The sequence below is a fragment of the Cladosporium halotolerans genome, assembly GCF_011745625.1.
Source record: "Cladosporium halotolerans strain TM138-S3 chromosome Unknown Sca11, whole genome shotgun sequence".
NCBI classification, from domain to species: domain Eukaryota; kingdom Fungi; phylum Ascomycota; class Dothideomycetes; order Cladosporiales; family Cladosporiaceae; genus Cladosporium; species Cladosporium halotolerans.
The window spans coordinates 570,652-583,402 of record NW_027191462.1 but is presented as its reverse complement, the minus strand read 5'-3'; the positions used below and the strand labels follow the sequence as shown (position 1 = coordinate 583,402).

General features: G+C 55.9%; 5 protein-coding genes across 5 annotated transcripts; all 5 read left to right on the top strand.

The window, feature by feature from the left end:
* Window positions 1–160: 160 nt before the first annotated feature.
* Window positions 161–1,567, top strand: WHR41_04437 (uncharacterized protein; the record flags this gene model as incomplete). Its single annotated transcript, XM_069373043.1, has 1 exon — window positions 161–1,567. The coding sequence occupies one exon, from the start codon at window positions 161–163 to the stop codon at window positions 1,565–1,567; it is 1,407 nt and encodes a 468-aa protein (XP_069230390.1).
* A 1,654-nt stretch (window positions 1,568–3,221) lies between these two features.
* Window positions 3,222–4,757, top strand: WHR41_04436 (uncharacterized protein; the record flags this gene model as incomplete). The annotated part of the gene is made up of 1 exon (XM_069373042.1): window positions 3,222–4,757. The coding sequence occupies one exon, from the start codon at window positions 3,222–3,224 to the stop codon at window positions 4,755–4,757; it is 1,536 nt and encodes a 511-aa protein (XP_069230353.1).
* Window positions 4,758–5,438: 681 nt separating this feature from the next.
* On the top strand, window positions 5,439–7,730 carry casA (Metacaspase-1A). Its single transcript, XM_069373041.1, has 6 exons — window positions 5,439–5,978; window positions 6,038–6,207; window positions 6,262–6,430; window positions 6,484–7,104; window positions 7,178–7,364; window positions 7,426–7,730. Exons 1-6 carry the CDS (start codon window positions 5,893–5,895, stop codon window positions 7,432–7,434), a joined length of 1,242 nt encoding a protein of 413 aa, XP_069230391.1. The 5' UTR covers window positions 5,439–5,892; the 3' UTR covers window positions 7,435–7,730.
* A 1,590-nt stretch (window positions 7,731–9,320) lies between these two features.
* On the top strand, window positions 9,321–11,780 carry WHR41_04434 (uncharacterized protein). The gene is made up of 4 exons (XM_069373040.1): window positions 9,321–10,239; window positions 10,313–10,646; window positions 10,708–11,001; window positions 11,059–11,780. Exons 1-4 carry the CDS (start codon window positions 9,692–9,694, stop codon window positions 11,617–11,619), a joined length of 1,737 nt encoding a protein of 578 aa, XP_069230392.1. The 5' UTR covers window positions 9,321–9,691; the 3' UTR covers window positions 11,620–11,780.
* A 267-nt stretch (window positions 11,781–12,047) lies between these two features.
* On the top strand, window positions 12,048–12,751 carry WHR41_04433 (uncharacterized protein). The gene is made up of 2 exons (XM_069373039.1): window positions 12,048–12,249; window positions 12,310–12,751. Exons 1-2 carry the CDS (start codon window positions 12,163–12,165, stop codon window positions 12,562–12,564), a joined length of 342 nt encoding a protein of 113 aa, XP_069230393.1. The 5' UTR covers window positions 12,048–12,162; the 3' UTR covers window positions 12,565–12,751.

The window sequence follows — 12,751 nt, the reverse complement described above, 5'->3', positions numbered from 1 at the left end:
CATTTTTTGAGCGTTGTTGTTACGTCGTTTAACAAATCGCCTACTGTCTTACGATCACGCCTTTCGACATTTTGGCTGGTCATTGGAGAGCAGAACCTAGGCGGAACCTCTGGGTCAAGAGACGGGCTTGGTGGAAGTAGGTGGACTGTTGCACGGAGCCATGGCGGCCGAACGAAATATCTACAAGGCGAGCTATCCGTCCTCGACGGACAGCGACTTGCCTAGAGACCATACCGTGGACGAAGAGAAGCACGCCAACCGCGATGCTGGCGAACCGCAAGGCTATGATGGAATGGCGAACACAGGCGAAGTCTTCGGGGATGAGACGGACAAGCAGGTCAAATACCGGACGATGAAGTGGTGGCATGCTGCGCTCGTCATGATCGCGGAAACGATCAGCTTGGGTATCCTGTCTTTGCCTTCGACCCTTGCTGCGGTCGGTCTGGTTCCTGGTATCATCCTGATTGTGGGTCTCGGTGCCGTGTCTACCTACACCGGCTATGTGTTCTGGCAGTTCAAGATGCGATACCCGCATGTACACAACATGGCAGACGTCGGAGAAATTTTCCTGGGCCCTATAGGACGCGAACTTGGTGGCTTCCTTCAAAACGTCTACCTGGTATTCATCATGGGCAGCCACCTTCTGACATGGACGATCGCCTTGAACACCATCACCGGCCATGCGACCTGCACGATCGTCTGGAGTGTGGTCGGCCTCATCCTGCACGCCATCCTCACATTCCCGCGCACGCTCAAAAACGTCTCCTACCTCTCCATTGGCGCCTTCATCTCCATCTTCTCCGCCGTCATGATCACCATGATCTCCGTCGGCATCTCACGTCCCGACCCTCACGTCCAAGCAACCGTAGCGGTCAGCTTCGCGTCCGCCTTCGGCTCCGTGATGAACATCATCTTCGCCTTCGGCGGGCACGTGGCCTTCTTCTCCTTCATCTCGGAGCTGAAAGACCCACGCGAATTTCCCAAAGCCCTCTACACCCTGCAGCTCGTCAACACATCCCTCTACATCATCTCGGCCGTCGTGATCTACCGCTTCGCCGGCCCCAGCGTCGCCTCTCCCGCGCTGGGCTCCGCCTCTCACGTCGTGCGCAAAATCACCTACGGCATTTCCCTCCCCACGATCGTCGTGGCCGGCGTGATCTACGCGCACGTCGCGTCGAAATACGTCTACGTGCGGCTCTTCCGGGGCACGCGACACATGCACGAGCGCACATGGCTGTCGTGGGGCAGTTGGACGGCGATCCTGACGGTGCTCTGGATCATCGCGTGGATCATCGCGGAGAGCGTGCCGGTGTTCAACAACCTGGTGGGGCTGATCGCGGCGCTGTTCGCGAGCTGGTTCACGTACGGGCTGGCGGGGTTCATGTGGATTTACCTGAACTGGGGCCAGTTGACGAAGAACTGGAAGAAAGTGGGGTTGACGGTGGTCAATGTGATCTGTTTTATTATTGGGGCTGCATCGTGCGGGCTTGGGCTTTGGGCGAGCGGGTTGGCGATCTCGCAGGATGAGAGTAGTGCTACTTGGAGCTGTGCGAATAATGGTGTTTGAAGGGGGGCAAAAAGTTCTGTTTCCTGGGCATTTGTTGTTTTCTTCTTCTATCATCCAAGAACATTTAATGAGTTTGGCCAACGCGTGAAGCGGGAAGGCTCAACAATCGACGCATCTCAGTCTTGGGCACCTTTGTCCTGTGGGTTTCAAGAGATGTGAGCATACGACGCCGCCGCCACGGAGAGTAGCTCTCAAGTGCCGCGCGAACAATTCAGCGCGCGGTCAACGCGATCCCGCCAAGAGCTTGATCTAGTCGATTCAGCTGTCCGGCTGGGTATTCCATGTCCTTCTATGCCTATTGTCGAGATTTGCTCCTCTCGTCAACTGCAAATGGTCCCGCTGGAGCATGTTGAGGGCCAGCGACAGGACCGTGGCTCGCCACGAAGGATACCGCGTCAACAACCCGCAGAGCTTTTCATGGGGCTTGTATAAACATAAGAGCGAGCGCTTTCGCTGCCGCACCTAATGAAGTATTATTAAATCGACCCTTCGTCTGGTTGTTCCGATTCGGCTTCACAAACCTGTTGTATCGTTTCCTCAAGGCTTGACAATGCCTACTTCCAATCGTCTTGTCACTAGGTGCGCCTCGTCGACAAATCGCTTGAGATGATACATTGCTCGCTCGCGCTCGAGGGTCCGCATTGTCTGGTATATGAGCAAGCCCGAGGCATAAACGATGATAGAATCCATGGCTCGAGAGGTGAGGGCCGGCAATCGGATTTCGCAATCTCGTTAAGAATGATTTCGATAGCTTTTCTATATTCTACACAAGACACGGCACTTATGCCACTGATGCACACACACATACAGTCGTGCTGAGTATTCATCAGCCCCGGCCTGCCGGCAATGCCGGAGGCGGGAGTCATCAGGCAGCCCTTCGAGGTACAGACCATAAGCGCTAAGAGATGTCTTCGAGCTTGTTCAGCACGCTGCCTGCATCGTATACAGATCCAATCGCGTTCTATGCGGCCTGACCCGGCAATGCCGCAAGATCCGCGTTCCTTCGGGCCCGCGGCCCCCAAGCCCAGCAGTGGTCACGTGAGGTGGTCTAGACGCAGCGCTGAAGTGCGGCGAAGCAACAAACAGCGGCGGCCCAGCTTCAGCCCCTGGTGGGGAAGGGCCAATCGTGCCAATGGAATGGCGCCTGCTCGCGCTGCAGATCGCACAGCAATCCCCAGAGACTCTCAGAGACCACCAACACCCGGCCACGTGCTTGCGTAACCCTCTCGTATCTGCCGCGCGCGCCAGTGCCGCGCGCAGGCGCATCGTATCGTACCTTATCCTCCTTGACCGTCCTGCGGTCAGGCACACCCTCGTTGCATGCTCACCACTACTTCATCTTTCTCATCCTTCGCTCAGCTGCTGATCAACCGTCTGCATTTCACGTGCTGCAGACCTACCGTCGCCCCTTCCACCATTGCCTTGCAATTCTCACGAAATGATACCATCCCAGGTCAAGGCGCACTGAGCGTCAATCGTGCACCGTTGCTCTGCGACATCGATACCTTACACCGTGTCAGTGAATAGAGACACCCTCGTCACAAGTCAGCGCATCGCCCCATCCTTCATAGAAGCAAGCACACTTTCATGTAGACCTCCTTGGGCAGGAACCAGGGGTCAGCGTCTCGTTCTTTCCAAAACGATCATTACGAAAATGACAACCCATCAGCCTCCTGACACCCATCATGGAGACTCGCACACATCACAGAGTGAGCAGCAAACGCAAGCATCCACCCCGTCATGGCAACCTATGGCCGAATCAAATCTCCAAGACAAGCATGACACTGGGGCAGCAGACCAGGCTGTCGGCCTGACCTTCTTTCAGCGGCACTTCACCAAGCCAATCGATCCTGATTCCGACAAGCAGCATGCCAAAGACAATCGTGCATTTTCATTCCGCTCGCGCGGCGCTCTCGCTACCGCTTGTGTTATGATACTGATCTTACTCGGTGTGGTCGGTGCTGCTGTAGGCGTGACTCTCACGCGCTCACACCAACGCTACAAGAGCACACCCGACCATCCCTCATTAGTACGCATGGTCCTGGATGACAACTTCCCGGACCCAGCATTGTGGAAAGATGGCAAGACGTGGTATGCATTCGCAACCAACAATGCAGCTGGCATCCTTCAGCGTCCAGACAATGCTTCGAGCTACGAATACGGCGTCTCAAACATACAAGTCGCTACCTCGACAAACTTCCTCAACTGGACACTCTTGAACTCTACGCATGACCCATTACCCGACACAGGACTCTGGGCCGTTCAGGGACGCGACAATCGCACCCACCCGCCAATCCCACGAGCAAACGTATGGGCGCCCAGCGTCGCCCGACAACCATCCAAGGACGGCAAGTACATCATGTACTACACTGCAGCCCGCAACCGGCTCGCACGCGAAGACCTCAAAGACGACAAACAAAAAGGCGCCGATGAATCCGCCTTCCTCCCTCGCCACCCAGCACCGCACTGCATCGGCGCCGCCACCGCCTCCTCTCCAATGGGCCCCTACTCCCCACTCCCAACCCCCATCGCCTGCCCCATCGCGCAGGGCGGCGCCATCGACCCCGCCGCCTTCACCGACCACGACCACACGCCTTACCTCCTCTATAAAGTCGACGGCAACAACATCGGGCACGGCGGCGAATGCGGCAACACTGTGCGCCCGCGCATTCCCACGCCCATAATGCTGCAAAAGCTCTCCGCCTCCGGCCTCGAACCCGTCGACAGCCCCATCGCAATCCTCAACCGCACCGCGTCCGACGGGCCCCTAGTCGAAGCCCCAGACCTCATCCGCTCGCACGAGGGGATCTACTTCCTCTTCTTCTCGTCCGGGTGCACGCGGGCGCCGAGCTACGACCTGAAGTACGCGACGGCGACCGACATCCGCGGGCCGTACACGCGGGCGGAGCGTCCCTTGCTGCAGACGGGGGACTGGGGCCTGCACGCGCCGGGGTCGGCGGGGCTGTTAGCGGACGGGGAGGGGAGGTGGAATATCGTGTTTCATGCGAGGGTTGCGGCGGAGCAGGGGAGGGTGCGGGCGATGTTTGTGGGGAGGGTGGAGGTTGAGGGGCGGAGGGCGAGGTTTGTTGGTGGTGTTGGGTTGGGGGGGGGGGGGGGGGGGGCAGGTTTGAAGGCTAGCTGTGGTATTCATGTGTGGTCTTTTGATTTTAGCGATTCTGGTACTATGTGAATCGATCTTCGTTGAATGACATTGCGGTGTATGATCTCGGATCGCTCGAGATCTGTGGTTGTGAAAGAGTTTAAGGTATATAATGTTGAAGATGCCGAAGGCTTTCATCAATCAAAGGTTCTGTGGTTTAATGGCAGAATAACACGTTGTGGCAGCCCAGCGATGGGCGTACAAGTCCGTGTAGATCCGTGTTCGATTCACGGCAGAGCCAGATTCGCGATTTCTTTTTCCGCCTTTTTGCTAGGCGCGAGTCCTTTTCCGCCTGGCACCGACGCGGTGCGACCTCGGGGGGAGCCAAGCGGACTGTAAGCGGCAGGTAAGCCGTGGCTTGGGTCGGGATTCTGACGCCTCAGGCTTTCAAGACTCGGTAGCTGTAGGGCTGGCCTGCCAAGGCCGGCGACGAGTGCGTCAACTCAGCCCTGCGCGCGCACGCGCCACTGCCTGTTTGAGGTACTCCACGTAGTTCGGCGATGCCGGCGGTCGCGAGGTGTACAATATTACATAGCAGGGGACTGAAAACGAATGCTGTCGTGCATTGCATATGGCGGTCATCAGTTTCAGAATGTTTTTGCCAAGCACACGAGCATGTCAAAAATCGCATGGCTATCAGTCAGAAAACGTGAGTGAAACCGACAACCACCCTTCCCGGCATCCGCCCAGCCCCGCGATGGGATGACTTGGAGTCGGTGATGTACATAGGATGGATCTGCCAAGTGCCGGTGTGCCGGACTCCCATACTTGTCTTACGCCGCCTCTCTCCTCTTGAATTGCTGGTGATATCCTCACTCCTGCTGCGTACATCTCCCTGTCACCCACGCCTCGACAACACATCCATCTGCACGCCTTCGCTCGCTTTGCGCCTCAAAAATAGCCGCCCGCATCGCAGCCAATCCGCTAAGCCCCGCACGCCCGCTCCAGCCGATCTCCCGCCGCGCATTCGCTGTACAGTATCGCGTAGCAAGCAATCAGCTCACGCCTGCCGCTGCCCGAACACCACACACACACGCCACTTTCTACATACCGCCGTCCTCAGCACGGTTCTACACCTAGAGCATCCGTCTGTGTCGTCAGACCCGGTGTCACACTTCTTGCCTGGCGCGTTCACACCTGGAACACCGCCGCATCCTCCTAAGCCATGGCCTTCCCGGGACAGGGCTACCACAACCAGCACCACAACTACGGCCCTCCGCCGCAGCAAGGATACGGTGGTTATCAGCAACCGTCAGTTCACTCCCTCTCACGTGGCCCATGTTGAACATCATACTGACAGACAATCCCAGACAGTACGGTGCCCCTCCCCCTCAACCCGGCTATGGATACGGTGCTCCCCAACCGAGCTACGGCCACTACCAGCAGCCTCCTCCGCCCCAGCAGTACAACAATGCGCCGCAGCAGTACGGCCAGGCCGTGACACCCTTCCAGCAGCAGCAACAGCAGATGTACAATCAAGGTGGGTATGGGCAGGGACACTACGCCTCCCGCGCTGCTCCTAATCGGTATGCAGGTGGTTATGGCAGACCGCCGCCTCCGCCGCAGGGCCAGCAGCAATTCGGGCACGGCGCTCCCAGCAACTACGGCTTCACCTACTCCGCGTGTACGGGTCGGCGCAAGGCGCTGCTCATTGGTATTAACTACTTTGGACAGAAGGGACAGCTGAGAGGGTGTATCAACGAGTATGTCGGATCAGTTGCGTGTTGGAGGAAACCCTCATACTAACAACTGCCAGTGTTAAGAACCTGTCGACTTACCTCAACCAGGTCCACAACTACGCGAGAGAAGACATGGTGTGCCTAACCGACGACCAGCAGAACCCGATGAGCCAGCCGACCAAAGCCAACATCCTCCGCGCCATGCACTGGCTAGTGAAAGACGCCCGGCCTAACGATTCCCTCGTCTTCCACTACTCCGGCCACGGCGGGCAGACAGAGGACCTGACGGGCGACGAAGACGACGGCTACGACGAAGTCATCTACCCCGTCGACTTCCGACAGACAGGCCACATCGTCGACGACCAGATGCACGAGATCATGGTCCGCCCCCTGCAGCCCGGCGTGCGCCTGACCGCCATCTTCGACTCCTGCCACTCCGGCACCGCGCTCGACCTGCCGTACGTCTACTCGACGCAAGGCGTGCTCAAGGAGCCCAACCTCGCGAAAGAGGCCGGCCAGGGCCTGCTGGGTATCGTGTCTTCGTACGCGCGCGGCGACATCGGCGGCATGGCGTCGACGGCGATGTCGTTCTTCAAGAAAGCCACGACGGGCGACGACGTCTACCAGAAGAACCTCAAGACCAAGACCAGTCCCGCCGACGTCATCATGTGGAGTGGCAGCAAGGACGATCAGACATCGTAAGTTCATCAAAAGAAGCCCCAACCATCCCCCCTTTCCAACCCCTCCGCTAACCGCGTAATGCACGAACAGGGCCGACGCCAACATCGCGGGCAAAGCGACCGGCGCCATGTCGTACGCCTTCATGGCGGCGCTGCGCAAGAACCCGCAGCAGAGCTACGTGCAGCTGCTCAACAGCATCCGCGACGAGCTCGAGGGCAAGTACGACCAGAAGCCGCAGCTGAGCTGCAGTCACCCGCTGGACACCGATTTGTTGTTTGTAAGTTTCCCGAAAGCATTCTTGGCTGATTGGGTGATGATGTGCTGACTTATGGGTGCAGATCATGTAATTACGTTACGTCTTTCGAGCTAGAGTCTGGGTACTTGATATTAGGTATTGTTGCGAGTGGAAGATTTCGTGAAGAGGGAAAGGACACGAATGATACGACACGAGGGACGAGGGACGATGCGATGTGATGCGGCATGGTTGTGCTCTGGGTTAGGGAAAAAGCGTGTTATGCTGTATGCCGTATGCCGTATCGAGATGAGTCAGCATCCCTATCAAAAGCACCTCCAAATACGATTCACCTCAGCAAGCGTCATCGAAATCGCAAGGGCGAAGCAGTACTCGAAAGTATCATTCCAGCTGTGGTGGTGATCCATGCCCATGGCCATGGAGCGTGAAGTTCAATCCACCGTGGGTGTGGATGTGATGTCGATTTACAATCACCGTGGATCTACCGTGGATTTGTGGATGTGGATCGTGGATTGTGGAGTTTTGTTAGGTATTCATCCACCACGCCACAAAGTTCCCAGATGCTTCACCGAGGCTTTGACGATAGGTAGCTTTGTTCTCATTGGCTTGATTGCGGATCACCTTTGAAAGACATGTTTTGATGGTGAGACTGGTGGTGGTGGTATATGGTCGTTTCATCCACAAAATCCACCGTGGATTGTGGACGTAATTGTGGACGTGGATTGTGGATTTCAGTGACTGATCCATCACGCCAAAATGATCTCTGATGATTCAGTTAAACCTATTACCATTGGCGATCTGATTCTCATTTGGTTTGAATGCGGTTCAATTTTTTGAACAGATCTTGTTGGAATAGATCTTGTTGGTGGTGGTATTAGTGGTGGTGCAAGGCCGTTCCATCCACGAAAGCCACCGTGGATCTGTGGATTTTGGATTCTGTGGATTGTGGATTTGTGGATTTCAGAGATCGTTCATTTACGGTCAGCAAACCTGCAGGCTCTGATTTTATCTGTTTTCACGCTAGATCATTGAAGACACTGGCTATCATCGTCTTCGGTCTACCTTGGTGGCAAGCGGGTAGCCTGAGTCCTGATGGTGGTGAGGTCAGTTGGGCAAGGTCGTTTCATCCACAAAATCCACGGTGAATTTGTGGATGTGCATTTGTGGATGTTGGATGGTGGATGGTGGAATTGATTGATTACTTCGTGGTTGGTGGATAAGTACCTGTCCCATCGGCCGCTGCAGAGAATCCCATCCTACCTTGGTTACAATCTTTATCTCAAACAAAACTCCAAGATCTTCGTCTCCGCCCATCAACACGGCACCAGATTGATGGTGCCGACGCTGCCAAAGCCACAGTCCGTGCTCACTTCCTTACCCATTTCCACGTTGCGTGGCAAACAAGGGGTTCGCGCCGGGTTCCCGTCTCGACCGACAGCAAGGGTGCCCTGGTCATTCCGATTTCTTCAGAACGTCGGTCGCACCGCGATCACGAGTCTGCCAGCCGCTCCTTTGTACCCAGGTAGCGAGCAATTACATGGAGGCGCATACAAAGCCCCAAGTCGCAGAAGCTTATCACCGCCTCAAAAACCTACAGTACACTTCTCATCAGTAGCTCTGCCAACAACTCGCTGACCTCACCCCAATCCAGCTGGTCGCCCGGTGCCTCGGCTCTGGAGAACTACCTCCTCGCTTCTCCGCAACTTCTCCTCTTTTTCTCATTTGCACATTCGTAAGCGAGCTGAGCCACGCGAGCTCGATCGATGCGCCTAATCCACCTGCCCAATATAAGGAAGTGCAAGAAGCTGCCGCCCGCGGGAACGTGCACCGCGGGTTGGTGCGCGTCATGCGTCAAATCGATCCGCCCGTTACCGCTGCTGGAGCATTTGCTGCGCTGGCTCGTCCGGCTGGCTGGCGAAGAGGTGCGACGGCGGTCAAGATGCTGCATTGGGCGACGCCACGTCTGCTTCGAGGCCATCGTCGTGCATCGTTGCGAGCAGGCGTTAAGCTGTGTGCCTCGGTTGATGATAGCCGTTACTGTGCCACCTAACCCGGACTAACCTTACTCGAGGTTGGGGCTGACTCCACGATTGTCTGGAGATGACGGCAATACGCTTCGCTGGTACGAAAGTTTAATGCCGAGCGAGCCGGCGGTATAATACCATGTAGGTCCTTGGGCGGAGCGTACTGGAGTGCATTTCGATTCCTTTCTCTCTTGCCTGAGCGACTCTTTCGCGCACTGGACGCTTGACTGCCGGGTGAGACGGTCTAAGCGTGTATTGACGGTCTTGCCTTTAAATCTAATAGTAGACACAACCTTGACCTGGGCTTAATAACAATATACCGATACAATGAGATTCACCACAGTCGCAGCGGCTCTGTCGCTGCTGAGCGTAGCCTCAACCACTCCCACCTCAAAGGATGGAGGACTACCCAAAGTTGATCTCGGCTACGAAATCTACCGCGCCAGCTCGCTGAACGACACAACGAAGCTGTACCGCTTCAACAACATCCGCTACGCCGCTCCTCCCACTGGCGAGAACCGCTTCCGTGCCCCTCAACCGCCGGCGAAGAACCGCACCGCCGTCCAAGACCCCAGACCCGACCCCATCTGCCCGCAAGCGAACGCTCTCTGGAGTAAAACTACACAGCAGTTCCTCATGGGCTATTTCATGGGCGAAACGTCGTTCAATCGATCGGATTTCGACTCTGTATTGCCGGCGAACTTTTCTGTCAGTGATGTCAACCTTGCAACTTTCAACTCCTCAATCATCCCTCCCGCTGCTCCGGGAACGACGGAAGACTGCTTGTTCCTTGACGTAGTTGTTCCGGAGCACCTTTTCGAGAAATCTAAGCACGGCAAGGGTGCGCCGGTGCTTGTCTGGATCTACGGTGGCGGGTATGTCCATCTCCAATGTCGTCCGACGAACGATTTCAATCAATTGCAATCACTAACCTGCCTTGTCTCACAGATACACTGCCGGCTCCAAGGCGGCGAACTTCGACCCATCAGGTCTGCTGGCAGCAAGCCAAAACGGTGGTGACGATGGTGTAATCTACGTCGCGCTAAACTACCGCTTGGGAGCTTTCGGTTGGTTGTCCGGTCCTACTTTCCAAGAAGACGGCGCTTCGAACGCCGGGCTTCGCGATCAGCGCTTTGCTCTTGAGTGGGTTCAGAAGCACATTGAGAAATTCGGCGGCGATCCTAAGCGTGTCACGGTCATGGGCGAGAGTGCCGGTGGCGGCAGTATCATGAGCCAGATCACTGCTTACAACGGGCTTAAGGGCCCTGCTCCTTTCAGTCAGGTGAGAATGATTTTCAATCCAAGGGAAAACTTTGGAAGACTCTTATTGACACCTCTGGCAGGCCATCCCGCAATCTCCTGGCTTCATCCCAGTCGTCTCTCGCAACCAGCAGGAGCAGGTCTTCCAGAACTACCTTAAGCTGCTCAACGTCTCTACCATCGAGGAAGCTCGTAAGCTGAACAGCTCGATTTTGCAAATGGCCAATGCTGTCACGGTCGGCTTGGCCGCATACGGTGGCTTCACCTACGGGCCTGTAGTCGATGGCGACTTCCTGCCAGTCCTCCCCGGCGAAGCTCTCCTGCACGGCAAATTCGACAAGAGCGTGAAAGTCATGGTTGGACACAATGCCGACGAGGTATGCTCAATCTTGAAAGATCCCTCCAAATCACCATTCCCGCTGACACCCTCCCAGGGCCTCTTGTTCACCTCGCCTTTCACCAAGTCAACCACCGACATCAAGACTCAGCTCTCCAGTATCCTACCCTCCGTGCGCGCATTCCCCGACGTCCTCTCCTACATCGTCAACACCCTCTACCCGCCCATCTTCGACGGCAGCCAAGCGCAAAACTACACGACCGAAATCGAGCGCGCCAGCGCCCTGACCGCCGAGCTCTCCTTCACCTGCAACACCTTCTACCTCTCGACCGCCCTCCTCAACCAAACCTACAACTACCTGTTCTCCGTACCGCCGGCCCTGCACGGCCTCGACGTCCGCTACACCTTCTACAACGCCAACGCAACGTCCGACGATGACATGACCGGTGTGATAAGCCCCAAGGTCGCCGTCGCGCTGCAGGAGTACATCACGAACTTCGCCATGAAGGGCCAGCCGAACGGGCAGGGCGTGCCGCATTTCGACATGTATGGGCCGAACGCGACGGTGCAGAATCTGAATGTTACGAGCATTCATGAGATGAGGGATCCCGCGGCGAATGAGAGGTGTCGCTGGTGGCAGAAGGCCTTGTATGTGTAGGCTCCTGAGGGGATTAGTCGATCATGGTCGAGGCTACATGTATTCAGTTTCGACAAAATGACTTTTGGAATCCACGTTGGTCAATTGAAGCAGATCCGTGTTGTATATTGCCATTGAGCTTACATGATATTCGTCTAAATCGAGATTAAAAGTCAAGATGATTGAGCAGAAGAAGTGGATTGAGCAGTATAATACACGGACACTCTAGCTCATTGTGGCACTACAATAAGGTCAAGATGATAGATCTAGGGTCTAGACCCTCGAGACTCTCGTATCAGCGGGGTGATGTGTGGCTTGCATTGCGAATCATCATCGGCGCATCACGAGACTTTCGCCATCACGACGACGTCAGAATTGACGAACCAAGCTTCTTTCCTTGCATGAAACCTGTATATATAGTTTAGGTATTGCCTTAGCTGTAAGCGATCAATTACCTGCGAGAGCTGATCGAACGAAACAAAAGCAGTCTATCATCAATCCCACGCTTCCCAGAAACAGCTCCATCGCCAAATCAATACAATACACCCAACAACACCCGCCACAATGTTCCGCACAACTCTCGCCCGCAACGCCCGCCTCTTTTCCACGGCACCTGCCCTCCGCAAATCCGCCACCGACGCCGCCAAAGAGGTATGTAGCTACCTTGACATCCTCCATCCCCATCAATCCCCGAACTGACATCCCATCCAGAGCGGCAAGCAAGCCGACCAAACCCTCTCCGGCGCCGCCGTCAAAGGCCTCGACAAAGCTCAGGAGCTCGCACAGAAAGCCAAGGAGGCCGCTGGATTCGGCTCTGCCGAAGCGCAGGGTAAAGCCAGCGAGGTCGCTGGACAGGCGTCGGGCAAAGCTGAGGAGCTGAAGGGACAGGCGAAGGGCACTGCGAGCCAGGTGGAGGGTAAGGCGAAGGGCGCATATGAGGAGGCGAAGGGGAAGATGGGAAAGTAGGTGATGATGATCTGATGGGGGTTGAGGGGAGAATTGGAGCTGTATGATTATCTTGTTTTGATTTCCTCGTCATCCATCGAGGAGTCCAATGGCAGCAAAATTCCAGGCGGTTATGCCAGATGCTCAGACAATGCTTACGTAACTCATCTGCCAGACCATGTGATCTTATGTTTTCACGTCTCAATAA